Source organism: Aspergillus lucknowensis (genome assembly GCF_044049455.1).
Source record: "Aspergillus lucknowensis strain CBS 449.75 chromosome Unknown BJX67scaffold_4, whole genome shotgun sequence".
In the NCBI taxonomy this organism is placed as follows: Eukaryota; Fungi; Ascomycota; class Eurotiomycetes; order Eurotiales; family Aspergillaceae; genus Aspergillus; species Aspergillus lucknowensis.
The window spans coordinates 194598-212777 of NW_027263548.1; the positions used below are offsets into that span (position 1 = coordinate 194598).

Genomic DNA, 18180 nt, shown 5'->3' on the forward strand with positions numbered 1-18180 from the left:
TTCCCCGGTTACTACCCATACAACTCTGATAAATGACCCTGTGAAATAAAAGGTCGGCCTCGGTCTGGTGTGAGCGCCATGATAACTCCTTTTGGCCTTCGATACGTATATCCCAGAAACGCTCCCTTCTTACGCATATCAAGTACCGTTTTTCGAAGCCGTTTGTCCCGCAGAATCTTATCTCGTGGTCTCCTTGGCTCTTTGGGCTTCTTCTTCTTTGCTGGGGGATTACCGCTATCTTGATGACCATCCCTCATCGGCAGCTGCGGGTTTTGGTTCTTGCCGTTCACTCGAAGCCGTCCGTTCGCCTGGGGAATGTCTTTCACGCAGTGCGGTTCGTTGTCCTCCTTCGCCTGATCAACATCGGAATCTGTAGTTTCATCGTAGTGGTCGGAAGGGTAGTCGCCGTCCTCAAAATAGCGTGTATCCTCCCACCCTTTGACCTTGGGGATGAAAGGCGGCACCGTCCGATGGATGCCATCCCAGTTAATCCCGCGGAAAAACGGATGAGATTTGATATCCGTGGCATCATTAGGATAGACGTATAAGCCTTGGTAATTTTGATTGGCTGGATCCACCTTGGAGAAAAAGCGCTTTGACGGCCTGGGGTTGAGCACATCGTTAACCTTGTATTTGTTGGAGGACAAGCGGAATTCCTTTTCCTGAAGTAGGGAGTTGATGAAGTCAATTGCCTCTGCAGACACGAGTTTGTTAGCTGGCCGGTGAACAGGAAAGTATAACGTCTGGAGGTGATGCTAATCCTCTGTTATGTCAGTAATCTATTCAAAGGCACATAGGGTAGGTGACACCGACGTGAATCTTCATCTTCGTCTTATGGCGATCCTCAGACGCAAATGGAGTGGAGCCATACAAGCACTATCCAGACGAGTCAATTGGGCACGCGAACTGATGGAGGACGAGAAATGCAATATGCTTCATGGCTGGCGAGAGATAGCCTCACCTCGTACAGAATGATGCCAATGCTCCACCAATCGCAGCGGCCATCATAGGGGTGGCCTCGAATAACTTCTGGCGCCATATACTGGCTTGTTCCCACAACACTTCTTGCCATCCTGCGTTTCTGATTCCGGTCACGCCAACTTAGAAGACCGTTCGTGGGGGGGTGTATCCAGTCGTCCTCCAAACTCCCATCTTCTCGACGCAAATTGGGGGACGACTTAGTCGCTTCCCGCATTTCCCTTTGGTCTTCTGCGTCACCATCAACTTGAATCCCGAGTCGTCTGAGCAAGGAGTGCCGCTGATAAGTGAAGTACCACTGGTCATGAGCCCAGTGTCCGTCGAAAGCCAGACCAAAATCGGAGATCTTCAAATGCCCGGAAGCAGATATAAGGAAGTTGTCTGGTTTCACATCGCGGTGGATCCAGTGAAGGCGATGCGCCTCTTCGATGCACAAAATCATCTCTGCTACATACCAGCGGGCAATGTCCTCGGCTAGGATGTTGTGGCGCATCAGCAAGCCGAGAAAATCACCGCCAACCATATAGTCCATGACTAAGTAAAGATGGCTATCGTCCTGAAAGTTTGCTATCAAGGGAACGATCCAGCGTGAATTTGCTGAAGCTACCAAAAAATCTCTTTCCGCGCGGAGGTGCCCTTCCTGGCTGTTCCGAATCATCACCGATTTTCTGATCACCTTCATGGCAAAGACGTCCTTTTTTACCCCAACCATCGCCTGTCGGTGATTGGCAAGCCTTTGACGATCTGCTACTTCTTCGCTTTGGCGTACGGAGGTTGGACTGTCAGAACCCTTTTCTTTCACAAGGCGAACAACGCCGAAACTCCCACGTCCAAGGATTTTGATTACCTCGAACCCAGCGAGTGATGGAGTCTCATTGCGTGAGCTCGCACTGTGTGAACGGCTCTTCAAGACTCGGCACTGGCGGAGATACTCACGCTCTTGGGCAATCCACTGGCTCTTGACCTTCATCCTTTCTTCGGGGCTTAGTGGTAAGAAAGCAATATATTGGTCGAGTTCGTATTGACGCTGTGTACGCGTGTCCATCCCAGCATAGAGCGTGTTGAAATATGTCTCGAAGAATACCTTTGCATTGGCCGCTGCCTCCGCGGTTAAAATTGATGGCGAGATGACTCGTAATTCCCTGACTGGACTGAGAGGAGTCTCCACATCATGAGCGTGGGACGCGTGGTGTCCGCAATGCGAAGGCTGACCACAACTGACATCTTTGGATTGGCCTACACTCCCAGGGAAAACGGAGGTAGGGGCTGTGGACAGACTTTCAATGGGAGAACCTTTACTACTATGAACCGATGAACCAGAACTCTCGCCGGGTTGAGCGTTGGGAGGTGGAATAGGTGCCGTTTGAAAATGGAGAGCCTGTGCGCTCGGCCGTCGATTGAGGTGTGAACGGCGAATAACAGTTGGATTTCCAAAAGTTGAGGATAATTTGAGGGGAACGATCCTCGTAAGCTCAACTGGAGTTGACTGGCTTCGTTTTAGCCTAACGATTGTGGGAGGAGCAGCTATCTCGCCCGTTGTTTGCCTTCCACCCTCCTGCCGCTGGCTTTGCATGACAGTCGCTGGTGACTCGACCTGTTCAGGGCTTATTTGCTTCGGCACGTCACGATGGGGCTTGCGACGATCGGGGACGTTCTGATGGAGAGCTGTTTCGGCTTCTGACTGCGAGTCGCTGGCTGTGTCAGGTGGGTTGGGCACCTTGACAGCTGGAAAGGGCATTATCCGTCAATTACACATAACACCTGATACACTGCACGAAGACTTACCGGGTGTGGAGCTTCGAAGGCCGAGAAGAGAGAGAAGGCGCGAGCTTCGTTGATGAATGCGTAACCGTATCTTGGACTGGCGGCATGCACCTGCACCATCAGAAATCAAACCTTCGGACACGCCTGATCCGGTTGGCGACGGCCCGAAGACAACGTGGCTTGCAAGATTAGAGCTACCGGGCCCCATCAAGCACGGTACGTATCTCCCCTGTCCCTCAGACATAGCGATGGCGTCTCACGGTGTGAGAACACGAAAGGTGTCATGGATCCCGGTACCCTCTGCGGCGACTGAGTAATGATATGGAGCATAGAATAGTGCGATTGATACAACCAATGCCTTGAGTGGGCTAGCTGAAGTGGATAAAAAAAAAAAAAAGATGTGGATTGGGGCTTTTTGGGGAGTGAGAGGAGCGAGAAGGAGCGGGAGGCCGAAAAGAAGCAATTGCGATGGAGGGTGATTGCCAGAGGCACAACGATGCACCCCCAAACACCCGTACCGTGAGAGACCTGCTGAAAGATTATGATAGCTTCCCATTGCAATCTAAGCGAGGCATATCAGATTCCTAGAAAGCCTGGTCAAGCTGTATTTGGAAACTAAGGATGAATAGAAATACTATCAACACCATCGCATGAATAGAATTGGAAAACACCTAGAACGCCTTTTTGAGGAAGACAAGAAGCTAAGACAGGATGTAAACAGACGTACATGACCACACATACGCATACAGAAACTCGAATCCGATAGTCGGTCTATACGCTATGGCACGGCTAGAGTTCGAGCCCATCTATTTGATCTCCAAAAGTTTGACATCAAAGACTAGCTTCGAGTTGGCGGGGATACCAGGAAGAGCCTTCTTGCCGTAGGCAAGGTGAGGTGGGATGGTGATCCGGCGCTCGCCGCCAACTGCCATGCCAGCGACACCGATATCCCAGCCCTTGATCACTTCGCCTTTACCGAGCTTGAAAGTGAAAGGCTTTCCCTTTTTGTTGGCTACAGCGGATCACAAGGTCAGCCAACTTGTGATGAAATTCGGAACAAACGGAGAGTAGACGTACCGTCGAAGACTTTGCCGTTCTCAAGCTTACCAATGTAGCGCATAGCAACGGTCTTGCCTGCCACAGCGGCGGCTCCCTTACCCAGCTTCTTGTCATCAATCGTCACTCCCTTCACCTCCTTCACACCAAGTGTGCCGGTGGTCTTATCCGTCTTTTCGGGAGGTTTCTGGTCCTTGGAAGGCGTAGGTCCTTGTTCAAGATTCTTGGCAAACTGAACCTTCTTTGCCTCCTTCGGCTCTTGCTTAGCCGCAACTGCGGCAGCCTCGCCATTGTTCTTCTTGAGCTTCTTCTGCTGTTTTTTGCTCTCGCCATTGGTGGCCGCATTCGCCTTGGCCATTATGTCTTCCAAACCTTCCTCATCTGCTGCACGCTTCTTCTTGCTCTTAGTCTCGACTAGCTTGGGCGCCTCTTCTTCCTCACTGTCAACCTCAGTGATTCTGGGGTCTTCCAGGTCGTCAAGGTCATCGCTTTCGTCGTCCCCCAACATAAGTTCGTCAAGATCAATCTCATCCTCATCAGGGGACAGATCATAGTCACCTTCATCCTCGTCCTCGTCTTCGTCGAAGGATGGGCGCCCTTCTTCATCAAGGGGCATAACATAGTTTCCGGTGAGGAAGATCGTGTGGGTCCCAGTGACCTTAAAGAAAACCCGCTCACCCTCAGCGACAGTAATATCGAGAGGCTGTTGGTAATTCTAGAATGTTGTTAGCAAGCATGAACGGGTCATCAAGAGCAAGGAAAGCCATACCCTCTCAGGATCCAGAGTACAGATAACGGTCTCATCAAGCTCCAAGCTTTCATCATCATCCTCGTCTTCATCGTCATCGTCTGTGGCCGGGGCCTTGCCCTTGACGAGTTTCGAGATTGCAGCTTTCAGATCAAACTCCTCACCATCATCAGATTCGTCATCCTCCTCCATAGCTTCCTTTAGAGCAGCAGCGGCTCTGAGCTTGCGGGCCTTCTCCTTGTCGCTTGGGCCGCCGTTGATCTCCTCATCATCCTCCGAGTCCTCGTCTCCAACATCTTCATAGTCATCGTCGTCCTCGTCCTCATCGTCAAGATCCAAGCCTGGGGGAGCACGGACAATCTTAAGAGTCGCTCGAGGTCGGCTACTAGTATCATCCTCGAAATCGGGAGCTTCATCGGGGTCGATGGCGGCCATGCTCACTCGGAACTGCACTACTATCAGCATGGTCATTTGTTCCGTATCAAGATGGCTAACAAACCATGGCGGCAGCATTGGGAACTGCAGGGATCAAAGCACCACCAGGAGGGACCCTAAGAGCATATACCGCAACCGGCTGAACTGCAGACATCTTTGAGAAGCTGTAAACTTAATCGGATGATAGCACAACAGAGGTGGTACAGGGCTCAATTGTCAAAAGAGTGGAAGCGCGGCCGTCCGAGCACGAGAAGCAACAAGACAAACTGCAGAGGCAAAACCTCAAGACCGGGCTCAAAGAAACCAGAGAACAAGACAAAGGCGGATGAAGAGGGAAAGGCGGATGGAGAGAAGACGAAGAGACGAAACAAGCCCGAATGCGCAACTTTTTTCGGCGGCTCCATTTGTCTCCCCCAATTTTTTCTCTTTTTTTCACCACCGTCCTTTGCTGAAGCCAATGGCAGCTCTCCGAGCTAGGGACCGCCTTTTTCTGTCAGGCTCCACCGCCCGGTTACCCAAAGTGACATCACATGATCTCGTTCCCTCTTCGCGTCTGTCGCGGGCAACCCGTCTGGACGAGGCCAACTCATCCGCGAGAAACGATGCTCATCCTCTCTCCCGCGAGGGTGTCGATTGTACATCGCTCTCAGGCCTTCAGAATATGAATTAGCTTTTCTTAGCCCGCTATGGGCTCCCGCTTAGATGCAACATCCAGCGCAGTGCGCAAACGGATCCAAAACCGTATGAGATGCGCCCCAGCGCCACCAGCGCTCCCTCTGTCTGAAGGCATCACGCTGACTCTTTCGTATGACCAGACGTATTTGAAGATGAAGAAGGCGAAGAGTACGAAGCCTCAGTCTTTGGTGGCTTTGGCGATTACATGCGCCGTAAAAAGGCGAAGCTCCAGAATCTCGACAACCATATCCGATCCGCCGCAGCCCAAGATAATTGCCCGCAGATATTTCGAACGGTCGTAGCGCATGTGAATGGCTATACGCAACCATCGCAGCAAGACCTCCATAAACTTATCGTGCGCCATGGCGGCGGCTTCCTCCAGTACCTCGAAGGCAAGACCGCCGCCACCCATATCATCGCGAGTTCCCTCACTCCGAAGAAAAGGGAAGAGTTCCGGCGGTACCGTGTGGTAAAACCAGCGTGGGTTGTGGAAAGCGTCAAAGCCGGGCGATTGCTTCCATGGGACATGTTTAAAGTCATACATGAGGGGCAAAGTCAGAAAGTTCTCAACTTCGACAATGGCCGGATGTCCAGCCAGACAGCCACTGTTCAGGCCACTTATAAAGATGAAAGCAACTCCGGGTGGTACTCATCTGAATTTCACAGGGAGGGGCCGTCGAACGACGAGGGCTCGGGTCTTCTTAAATCCCCGACCAACAACCAATCGAATAACGCGTCCCAATCAGATTATGGTGACTTTCCAAGCTTCACATCTCTGGATGCAATGGCCAAAGAGGCCAGCCCAAACGAGCCTGCTGCGGTCATCGAAAAGGAGGAAGCTCCCGCGGTGTTGCCTGCGAACTCCGGTCCTCCCAGGCCCGAAAGTCCTCTTGTAACAGGCTCGAGACTGTCTCCCCAGCTGGGATTAGAGCTCCCAAAGACAGATATGACATCTGAGGAATATAACGCGCAACTTCTATCGGATCCACGTATGAGGAGCTCGAGCGTGGTAAACCCAGAATTTCTACAGCAGTACTACAGAGAATCTCGGTTACATCATCTTTCGACTTGGAAGGCCGAGCTGAAGGCCCAGCTGCAGTCAAGAGCTCAAGAGAAGTCACGATCTCAGTTAGATCGGAAGAAACTCGTCCCCGGCGCAAGGAGATATATTATGCATGTTGATTTTGATTGCTTCTTTGCGGCGGTCTCAACCTTGAAACATCCAGACTTGGAGGGGAAACCTATCGCTATAGCTCACGGAACCGGAACTGGATCTGAGATTGCTAGTTGCAACTATGTTGCTCGTGCCTCCGGTATAAAAAACGGCATGTGGATGAAATCTGCTCTTCAGGCGTGCCCGGATCTACACGTCTTGCCTTATGATTTCCCAGCGTATGAGGAAGCGAGTCGGAAGTTCTATCGTGCAATTCTCGCTATAGACGGCATAGTCCAGAGCGTCAGTATTGATGAGGCCCTGGTGGACATCTCTTCGTTGTGCCTAGAGGCCGGTGGGTCAGACGGCAGAGGTGTATCTGAAGGGTCTATCTACAGAGAACAAGCCAAAGCAGACGAAGTCGCGGAGACCTTAAGGGCTTCTGTGAAAACAGAGACAGGCTGTGCCGTTTCTGTCGGCATTGGAGGGAACATCCTACAGGCAAAGGTTGCCCTACGAAAGGCTAAACCCGCGGGCCAATTCCAACTGAAGCCCGACGCTGTTCTCGATTTCATTGCGGAGCTTCCAGTGCAGAACCTTCCGGGTGTGGGGTATAGTATGAGTGCAAAAATGGAAGAGCTGGGTGTAAAACTCGTCAAAGATATCAGAGAGCTGTCACGCGAGAAACTGACGACTAACTTGGGACCGAAGACAGGCGCCAAACTCTGGGACTACGCGCGTGGTATCGATCGAACAGAAGTTGGCGTTGAAGTGGCACGAAAGTCTGTCTCTGCAGAAGTCAACTGGGGCATCCGCTTCGTCACCCAGGATCAAGCGGAAGACTTTGTTCGGTCTTTATGTGATGAGCTGCACCGAAGACTTGTTGAAAATCTAGTCAAAGGCAAACAACTGACTTTCAAAGTCATGAGAAGAGCTGCAGATGCTCCGCTCGAGCCGGTGAAGCATCTCGGCCACGGACACTGCGATGTGTTCAACAAGAGTGTTATTCTTGGTGTCGCCACAAACGCGACAGACGTGCTTGGAAAAGAAGCTGTTGCCATGCTCCGAAGTCTCGGGATCTCCCCTGGTGATTTAAGAGGACTGGGAGTCCAAATGACCAAACTGGAGCCTCTCAAATCTACATCCGAGAAACCAGATGGCAGCCAGCAGCAGCTGACGTTCAAGACGTCTCCGGCCCGCAAAACCACGCAACGCGCCAATGATCCAGATTTGCTAGACAGTCCTCGTAAAGGCGAGGTAGAGTCCATAAGACACGGTCCATCGCTAAACGATACCACCCAAAAACCTCTGAATATCTCAGGGACCCAGTTCATCATGCCATCCCAATCGGATCCCGCGGTCGTTGCTGAGCTCCCAAGTGACATTCGGGCCAAACTCATTGCTCAAAACAAACGTCGAAGCGACTCTCACACAACTACTTCCTTCGCCCCAGGCCCGGGCGCGCAACCTAGCTGCTCGACCCTACCACCGCAATCCCAGTTAGACCCAGAAACCCTAGCCGCCTTACCTGAGGATGTCCTTACCGAGATCATGGGTTACTATAACCAGCCCGCCGCAACCAATTCTCGACCAGCAACATCGTCCTCATCCACTGCGCCAGCACCCTCTAGGCCAACTTCATCCTCCAGCAATCCACTCCGAGTGCACAAACCCACAACACCGCAAAAGAAGCGCCGCGGTCGCCCACCCTTAAAGCAACCCCCAGTTTCCTCCCTAACGCAATCCAAGTTTGTCTTCCAAAAACAAGATGCAGTCAACAACAACGGTAATGCGCCTGTCGACGACGACCCCAATATCTCACCAGACTTCCTTGCCGCCCTCCCCGAAGACATCCGGCGCGAAGTTCTCGAAGAGTCCAAACGCGCCCGCCTGCACCAACGCTCCTCCACCTCAACAACCAACGTATTGCTAAGACCGGGCACCGCTCGCCCGACCCAAACTACGGAAAGACAAATCCGTCTCCCTCCCCTCCCCGAAAGACCAACCTTTACTTCCAAAAAGCTCTCCCAACTCACTGATCTCCGCGATCAAGCAAGCGCCTGGTATGCTGCTTTTGCGGAGGACGGTCCATTCCAGGAGGATGTAGTCGCGTTGGCAGAGTACTTGAAATGTGTTGTGATTGATGAGAGGGATGTCGACAAGGCTGTCTCGGTTGTTAAGTGGCTTACTTGGCTTATTGACGATGAGAAGTCTTTCGGTGAGAGCCCGAGGAAGGCTCCAGGATCTCAGGATGGAATACCATGGGATCAGGCATTGGTATTATTGAAGGAAGGAGTTCAGCGGGGCTTAGAGGAGAGGGGTCTTCCTCCTGTGGATTTCACTGAAGATTATGGCTAGTCCCAGGGCCCCTCGGGGGTGATTTGCTCTTTCCCTTTTAGTATTGCGAGTTTTGGGCTGCACAAACTATTTGGTATTCGTGACGACGATATGATTTATTCCCCCCCCTCCACGTTTCATATATGAGATCTAAACATCAACTGTCTTCCTCGTACGGGCTATTGTGTCTTGAGAATGTCTGGTCCAAACCACATACTAATATATAAACAAATCAATCTATATATCTGTCCAATAATCGAAATCACCTCACAGCCCTATTTTTCCACCCTACTCCACTCTTAAAATACCCCAACATCCTCGTTACCATGTCCTGCCCCAAAGGCGTCGCTTCCTTGATCGTGCCTGAGATCTCCACCGTCTTCGCAGTATGCCACTCAATCGCCCGCTTAGGCTGATCATTATCGTACTTCCCTGCGAAGAAATCGACCAACTTAATCGGTGGATTGCTCACGGGATCAGGATTCGAGGCTCTCAATTTCGATATCCAAGCCCGGGGGCTTAGCTCTTCGAACTCTAATCCGGCACGTCGGAGACGAGGGAGAAGGTCCCTCGTCCAGTGGAAGGAGTGGGGGTTGACGATGTTGAAAACTGGTTGAGTGTCGAGCGTGTTTGCGTTATACTCTACAGCGTCCGAGAGGGATATATCGATGACGATACTGGCGACAGAGTTCACCGGTAGCCAGCGGTGGTATTCGTCTAGTTTTGGTAGCGCACCGATGGTCGTTGCGCTTTGGATCATGAGTGGAATCGCTTCCGTCGTGCTCCAGATCCCGTGGTCTGTGTCGCCGATGACTTGGCCGATTCGGAGCACGCGCGCACGAAGACCGGTCTGCTGCGCGGCTTTAATGCATAGGTGTTCAGCGACAAGCTTGGACTGAGCGTAGCCCATGTCTTGGGCGGATTCGAGCTTCGGGGGCAAGGTTTCGGGGATTACAGTCTCCGTGGACCGGACAACGGCACTGATGGAGGAGCAGAAGTTTAGGGTTGCTGGTGCGGGTCTTTGGGCTTTTAAGCATAGAGTAGTTAGGTTCTTGAGGCCGGCGATGTTGTCTTTCTCGAAGCTGCTGAGGTGCAGGTTGAAGTTGACGGACCAGGCGCAGTGGATGACGTCTGTGAGTTCGGATGTGAGGATGTTGTATCCGGTTGTGTTGAGCCCTAGAGTCGGGAGGGAGAGGTCGGAAGGCAGCGCTACAAGCTTCTTTCTCGCGGAAGTGGATAGCGTATCGTAGACCCTCCTCGCGCGCAGGGAGTCCAGCAGCCTGCCATAGGCGTCGACTGGGGAACTTGCGCGGACGAAGCAGTACACTTTCCGGACATCTGGGAGAGCTGACAGTTTGGCGACGACATGGCACCCCAGGGATCCTGTAGCTCCAGTGACAACCTTGGAAGTGTTAGTAGTTTAAGGTGCAAAGAAGCTTGTACTCACGATATATCTCCCGCTCAATCCGTTAGGGCAAGGCTTATGCTGTTCAAAGTCACTGTATTTCGAGATCAAAGCATCCATTTGTTCCTCAATTGACACCTCCTCTTCTGACGTCCCAAGGCTAACCGAATGGAGGTGCCGAGAAAGGGAGTGAATGGTCGGATGCTCGAACGCGACATTCAAGCCCAGCTTCCGCCCCTTCATGTCGATATTTTTGGTAAGCACTGAACGTAGCCGAGTGGCCTGCAAAGAGTCCATTCCGAGAGAGAAAAAATCGGCTTCATCGGTCAGATCATCTGGATCCATGAGGGGCACGATATCGCGCAGCTGCTTCCGAAGGAACACCTTCATCTCTTCCTCCGACAGGAGTAGAGTCCCCGTCATCGCATCCTCCGCCTCCTCGTAAGACGCCTCAATGAGGTCACTGTAGTTGTGGTAAAATGCCTGTCGGATAACAGTTCCCTTATCTGTGCGAGCATAGACGGCATCGGCAGGTAGGACTCGAACCATGCTTTTCGATAGCCGGCCGTATGCAGGCAGAGTCTCATGAGCCTCTTCAACCGCCGGCCACATGGCATCGATGATTTGCTCATCGGTCAACGATGCCGCGTCCGCGGCACGGATAACAGCCAATCCAATACTTGACTTGCCGGCCCCGAAGGCTATGGCATCTGCAACGACGCTGAGTTGCCGAACCCGCCCTTCCAAGTCCAGGGGAATGACTTTTTCACCGTTCACGAGAGTAATCGTGTCATCGAGTCGAGAGTAGTACTTGTAGGCTTCGATTTCAGGATGTTTCAGGAATAAATCTTTCGTAGCGTAAGCGCCATCCGGTCGGTTTGACATGACCTTCGATGGCCACCCATCAAGAACGACCGACTCGTAGACGCCGGGAAAGCGTTCTTCGAACCGCAAGAACATCTTCACGGCCTCAGATGGCCGCAACCAGTCCCACTGTTTATCCTCCCGCGGCCGCATAGAGGTCATTAGCTGGCCTGTTTCGGTACTGTTGGAGGCAGTTTTAGGTAAGTGCAGGTTAAACTTCAGGTGCAAAGCACTTACGAGCCGTAGTGACTGATCAAATAAACTCCATTCTCAACGAGCAAATTCCCAAGCGAATCCGGACATGCAGATCCACCAAACATCACAGCCTTGAGGTTCGCCAGGGCCTTGATTCCTTCTTCAGATTCGGCAAGTAATTTGAGTGCGTAAGGAACGCCATAGAAGATCTCGAATGAATGTGACCGCATAATATCCACCAGATGCTTGCTCGTCAGAGGAAGCCCAGGGTTATACAGATGCAGAGACTTGCACGAGTAGATTGTCCGGAACAGACAGCATATTCCGTGGTTATGATAGAGGGGCAGCGTGATGAACCCGCGCATATTCATATTCCCGGCATAATTCTTAATGGCGGCTCGCTGTGTTTGGAAAATAGGCTTGGGAAGTCCAGTCGATCCGCTCGAGTGGATGATCCATGCAATGTGGTTTGATTCGACCTCATAGTCAAGGCGGGAGGTGAGGTTTGTATCGGTATAGCCTTCTGGTAGTGGATAATCATAGCATTCTTCGCTTGGGATATCTTGGACTTGAAGAGATGGGGCGCGTTCATGGACTTTCTGGGCCGTATCCTTCAGGGAGCTGTGAACGAAGAGATGCTGAGCGTTGGTCCTCTCTATTAGAGAGACGTGAGCCTCGACAGAGATTCTGGTGGAAAGTAATAAGCAGGAATGCCCGAGTTTCGTCAATGCCAGCATCAAAACCAGATAATCAAGATCGGAAGGCCCGAGTAAGGCAACGACAGTCGGCGTCTCCGACGAAGACGTTCGGGTCGGAACCACCTTCGCTAGGAGATTAGCGACACGGAAGGCGAAGACATCGAGTTGGTGGAGTGGAAACTCTGAATATTGTATCCCGGTCCTCGGATAGAAAACAACAGGCTGTGATGGGCCAAGAGATGCACGGTGCCGAACAAGCTGATCGACAGTCAGAGGCTCCTCTTGTGGTTCTTGCAATTCGGCCTTGTCATGGGGAATTTTGTGGACATGTGTTGGCGCCTGGGGGAGAAGCGTCGACAGCATCTTGACGGCGAGCGTACGTCTGTTCTGATAACCTCAACCTCAGCCCCTCGACATCCGCAAGAAGAACCAGCTTTAAGTATCCGGAGAGACCGCCGGCCCCAGAAGGGCCTCGTCGGCGATACAATAGATCAGCCAATGAGTGCAGGCGTCGAGAGGAAAGCAAGTTGCCATGCGCCTCGGAAAAGCTTCGTGTGTCGGAAAATTATCCGATACGACGAACCAGGGCCTCCGACTTAGGGTTCCGCCCCGGATAAAGAGTGGCCCCAGGAGAGTCTCGAAAAAACACACGGGTCTCGCCTCGATAAAGTCCATTTCCGAATGAGCCTCTCTATAACCGCAGCCCAAGGGATCCAAGATGACGGTCTATTGCGCGGAGGGCAGCTATCTCACTTCCGTTTCTAAATAAAAGCCAATCGAGACAAGACTACTAGATTCTAGAGGGTATAGAAGCCGATCACCCAGACGCGAGCGGGAGATCATAGATTAACTTAGAACGAGAATTGGGCCGGATCGTTGGGAAGATTTGAGAATGCCTGTGGTGAATCAGTAAAACAACTCTCAAGTTGATACTCAAGGAAACGGGCCAGACTCACCCAAGTGTCCAGCTGGGTCCACCACATGGAGCCTTCGAGATTGTCTAAAAACCCAGCATCGTCCACGCCGAAAGGCTCATCAACGATGCTCGCCGGCTGGAAGCTCCCTTCATAGTTGACGGAATTTGAACCAAGCATTGTGGTATTCGAATCAGGCGGATCCGGTAGTTTCTGCTCAACAGCGGACTCTTGTTTCCGGGCGGGGGCGCCTGCGGAATTATCTGAGCCCCTGGGATGGGGCAATGCATTGAACCGGGAGCCAAGCTGCTTGTGGACCTCCAGTCTTGTCTCTTCTAAGATGATGCCATATCGCCGACTTGGACAGTTTTTACGAGTGGCTTCAGCCAGGTGTTGCTGGCATATCTCTGCGAGACTGAATAATGATCTCACGCGGTTGGTGTCCAACTCAGCCGGCTCCAAGGCTGATGCCATCCGGTGTTGCTGAATTGTGTATATATAAACAACGATAATAGCACAAAAGCACACGTGGTGGGTAAACCAGAATGACTGGATGAGGGTGCCTTGCTTCGCTATACTGTCCACTAGATTCATGACGTGCTCCGCGGCCTCGAGGCACTTACTCACATGGGCTGTTATCATTGGATGCGGAGCAGCCGGGCGGCGACTGAGATCCGTGAAATCGTTCAGGAGAAATGCTCGGGTGGCATGAATCATAGCGTGACAGTAAGCAAGCTGAAGAACTTGGCTTTGCCTACATAATGGCGGGATGAGGCTCGTCGGACGGACGCTGTTAAACAACGGTGGTGTTGTTTCTTTCCATTTTTCAAGATCTGAGGTGATGCGCACGGCAGCCTCAAGGGGCGACTCTCGATAGATAGGGTTAACTGTGTAAAACTGTCGAGAGATCTCACCAAGTATGCGCCCGAGCCTATTCGCGGTTAATAGTGCCCATCGAAGGTACTGGGAGAAGTAGGACACAAACCTAAAATGCAGGACGGATGCAATCATCATAGAATCCGCCGTACCCAGACGCATAGCTGGGTCGTCTTGAAGTATATCTTCATCATTCACTTCATCCGGAAGTTCCTGGTCGATATCCCCATCGTGTAATAGTCGGGGTCGCCCAAATATGACATTTAGGTACTTGTCGAGTGTATAAGCACTCCATAGAATTCGCTTCCGAAGCTCTCTCTCTAGGTATGAGATACCGTTTTTGGATAATTTAGCCGCACATTTTCGATGCAAGCCAATAGCTGTCACTAGTTGTACGGCTGTGCCAAAGGTATACCAGCATTCATTCGCTCGCGAAGAAGAAAGGAGATAGAGGCACTGGCCGAGTCGTGCCTGAACCGTTTCAAGTCGTGGAGGTCCAAACTCCAAGGAAAGCACCTTTTTCGACGCCATATACCACCTTTCACTGGGACATGGTTAGTAGATTCAAAATGTGTTGGGAATTGACATGCTTCCCTTCCGCTCCAAGGTTCAGCTTGGTTTCCCTGAGTCTGCTCCTCATGTAACGTGCTTACGGCAAATATCATAAGGATTATTGCTGTTCGAGCGACCAAGGGGCCAGTGGGCATATTCGAGGAGGAAATATCGTTATTATATACCTGTCTTACCCATTCTTCTACACTGCCCCGGTGCAGGAAGCGGTACGTGACCATCGCATAATCGAAGTAGATGCTTACCAACTCCAGGGCTTTTTCGAATGGAGGCAAGGTGAAATCCACATCGTGGCAATCTGAATACGGCTTATCCCCAAACATAAATACAGACGTATTCTTTGGCCAGGATTCAGATTGTAGCCCATCAGGTACAGCACTGGTCTCGTCCTGGTGAAGACGTCGCCAGACGCGATTTAAAAACCAGACACCAGAGGCGGGCCCAAGGTAATTGCCCTCAAAATCGGTGGCCACTGGATCGGGCGAGTTGCGCTGCGATACTGCCATGGATCCCTGTGAATCTTGTGAGGGAGGAGTCCTCGTAGTTCGGGGCGATTCCCTGGTCAGCGGCGATTTTCGAGATATTGGGCTCTGCGAGATGGAAGCGTGGGATGCAGAGCGGTTCCTCGCATATCTTGCGGCGACTGATGGAGGAGCCGGGAGGGGATCCGGAGGCAAGCCTCGAGAGTAGGCAGCATTGTATTCACAAGAGAGTGAAAGTCTTGTACATCGCCCACACGGCAACATCCCAGTGCAGCGGGTCTTCTTTTCCTTGCAACTGTCGCAAGCTCTTGTGATCTTCTGTCGAGGAGTATGATTCGGGATCTTGGCTGACAACTCAGATGCTTTTCTCTTCCGTCCCGGGCGGAAGGCGTCAGCTTGGGAGCTCATATCATCATAGCCTGTAGGGCCAGATGCAAGCTGGGTGCTCGACGGTGCCACGAGGGTGCTCATCATTGGACCGAGCACAAGACCATAGGCTGAGCCAGTCTGCTGGCGGTGCGTGGCTCGGGGATATTCTTCCGCGGAAGGCTTTGTGCCCTAGGAACCGTTTGAACGGAAGTCAATCTCAAAGACAGCACTGGAGGAGAGACCGAGGGGAACAAAGAGGGAGAAAAATCCGGGCCTCCAACGGATTTGACTCATTATTCGCTGGGCTGGAGCCCACGACGACTTCTCGTGGGCGTGCGGGGTTTGGAGGCAGGAGAGGCCCACCAGGAGGCAAGCACACGATCCAGGGGGTAACGGCGCCATCGAGGAAATCGAGAGCAAGCGAAAACCAGGAAAGAAGAGTGGAGCCAATTTCATGCTCGACGGGAACGGAGAGCAGAAGAATTTACGCCGAATTTCTGAGATGCTTATTCAACGGCGAGAGTCAGGGAAGCCCCAAAGAAGCCCACAAGCGGGGTGCCGGAACTGCTGACTCAGCTGGATATTTCCCGGTGACGACAAGAATCAGGAAACATCCTCCATCGTCGGTGATCTGGTGGGTAGCAAGAGCTGATGGCGAATACGTAATTGGGTAAGTGGCAAAGAAAAGAATAGCATGGACAAGAGGGCACTCCGAAAACAGGACCGCTGTGAATACGCAATGCGAGATCGATGAGCCTCATTAGATGGAGGACTGAAGCATCACCATGCCCTCCTCACGCCCACTCCCCTCCCCAAACAAGGCAGGCCCCTTGTTTGACTCGGGAGTGCGTTAGAATTCTGGAAATGTATGAGAATCACCCTGCCCACTACTGCCGAATCCAGTCCGCAGCTGGTCCAAGACCGCCCATGTCCAACTACCTCGTCAGTCACAGCCTTGAGTTAATCAAATCGTTCAAGTTTGGAAGGTCATAAATTCGTCTCGAGAAGTTAACAGTCTACGCATGTCGAGATCTTCCGGTCAGGACGGGCGCCAATCATCTTATAGGTCGTTGCGGATTAGTGTCTCGGAGGAGGGTGTGATGAGAGAGAACACGACATATAAGCAGGTAAAATATACACGGGAAGATTGAGCAGAACAAATAGGAACCGGTTTTCTCAAACCGAAATTTGAACGGTTAACATGTTAATAATATCTCGCCGCCTGCTGTTTCATTATGCTTGCTCATGTGGTATCTTCGTCGTTGGCTCCATCTTAGCCTTATATTCCCTGACTGTTGAGGGCAGAATTTGGGTGCAGCAGGAGTTGATCTGGTGCGACGGAACCGAGTCCTGAGCAAGCTAGCAGGGGCAATTTATTCCTTATGCCGATGTTCACACAAGTTCGCGAGGATATCAGGGTATCTATACGGATGTCCGTGCTTGGGCGGCAACGCCGAGGATGGGCCACACACGGTCGCGTGAGCCGGAGGAAAGGGTGTTATTTCCGAACAAAGTACACTATATCGCCCATGACGAAATGGTACGGGGGCATAAGCGTACTTATGGCTGAGAGCCATACCCGTCCAGCATATTATCCGTCACACCGTCCGCGACGCCGTCCGGAACACCATCGGCAATCCGGTCAGGCCGCACATACCACTCGGGTGAATCTGAAACATAGCTCGTGGGCGAAAGGTGCGTGATCTGCGCTATAAGCATCGGGATTTGATTATCCGTAGCGCCGTCTCGAATAGCGTCGATGAGAGCATCAACATCTGCACGATCGCTGTATCGAATGGCATTTAGCAGGTACTCTAGGCATCCCCGGGCGTGATTGCGTTCTTCTTGAGTCTTTCTAAGCAGCTCCTCGGTTTGTTCGCGTGCAACCTTTCGGCGTTTATCCAGTCTCTCATCGAAGACACATTCCCGGCCGTGGAGCGCACATTCGGAGCAGGGAGGACCGCTGGCACTATCGACACTACACTGGAGCATCCAGGACACGTTAGAACAAGGTATCGAACCATAGACAGGCAGGAGATGGTGATTCGCGAGGAGAGCTGAAATGGCAAACACAATATGCAATTGGGGGTGGGTCACGGGCATGTGCGGAGGAACATTTCGGTACCCTTATTCGACGGTGTTTACATTCGCTGCATGCGTTCGAGCTTCGCTTGTTCCGATTGTCCTCGGAGGGGTGGTTCGGGGTTGGAGGGTCAGGCCCGGTTTTGGGTGCTATTGGCCGGAGCGGTCGATCGCCCATGATCTCAGACGAAGAACAAAAGGTGAAGAATGAGGAGGATTGGAGTGAGAGGTCAAGAAGCAGAAAAAGTAACCAGAGGAATGAAATAATCGGACAACAATCCAGCTGAGACGTGCAATGACATGTACTCCCGAAGGCACATCGAGCAGGAACTACGCCGAACTCAACATTTCCCGCCAGACAGCACTCGACGAAGCGAAGACTGAGCTATGCCCAATTGCTGTAAGTGCTATCTCGCGTGACTATAACATATAGGGATGTAATGGCGATGGGCTGAAGAGGCTCGGCGTGGAAGGATGGTTGTGGATTCGGGAGACGGTTCGTGAGAGCGGACAGCTGGTTCCCTTTGAAATGGGAAATGGGAGCGCGCAAAGAGTTTCAGCTCGGCAAGGACTGCAAAG

At 52.0% G+C, this 18180-nt stretch overlaps 4 protein-coding genes across 4 annotated transcripts; 1 reads left to right on the plus strand and 3 right to left on the minus strand.

Annotated features, from left to right (window-relative positions):
- Positions 1–11: 11 nt before the first annotated feature.
- Positions 12–5135, minus strand: BJX67DRAFT_369859 (uncharacterized protein; the record flags this gene model as incomplete). The annotated part of the gene is made up of 10 exons (XM_071030830.1): positions 12–755; positions 814–876; positions 962–2480; positions 2530–2572; positions 2605–2703; positions 2740–2833; positions 3573–3754; positions 3820–4513; positions 4568–4993; positions 5046–5135. The coding sequence occupies 10 exons, from the start codon at positions 5133–5135 to the stop codon at positions 12–14; spliced, it is 3954 nt and encodes a 1317-aa protein (XP_070889927.1).
- Positions 5136–5554: 419 nt separating this feature from the next.
- On the plus strand, positions 5555–9288 carry BJX67DRAFT_211790 (putative DNA damage repair protein Mus42). Its single transcript, XM_071025604.1, has 2 exons — positions 5555–5722; positions 5797–9288. Exons 1-2 carry the CDS (start codon positions 5668–5670, stop codon positions 9165–9167), a joined length of 3426 nt encoding a protein of 1141 aa, XP_070889928.1. The 5' UTR covers positions 5555–5667; the 3' UTR covers positions 9168–9288.
- A 120-nt stretch (positions 9289–9408) lies between these two features.
- Positions 9409–15621, minus strand: BJX67DRAFT_369862 (putative NRPS-like enzyme; the record flags this gene model as incomplete). The annotated part of the gene is made up of 7 exons (XM_071030831.1): positions 9409–10548; positions 10594–11596; positions 11653–12690; positions 13242–13705; positions 13751–14153; positions 14208–14642; positions 14744–15621. 7 exons carry the CDS (start codon positions 15619–15621, stop codon positions 9409–9411), a joined length of 5361 nt encoding a protein of 1786 aa, XP_070889929.1.
- A 1175-nt stretch (positions 15622–16796) lies between these two features.
- Positions 16797–17876, minus strand: BJX67DRAFT_211437 (uncharacterized protein). The gene has a single exon (XM_071025598.1). It carries the CDS (start codon positions 17620–17622, stop codon positions 17080–17082), a length of 543 nt encoding a protein of 180 aa, XP_070889930.1. The 5' UTR covers positions 17623–17876; the 3' UTR covers positions 16797–17079.
- Positions 17877–18180: the final 304 nt, after the last annotated feature.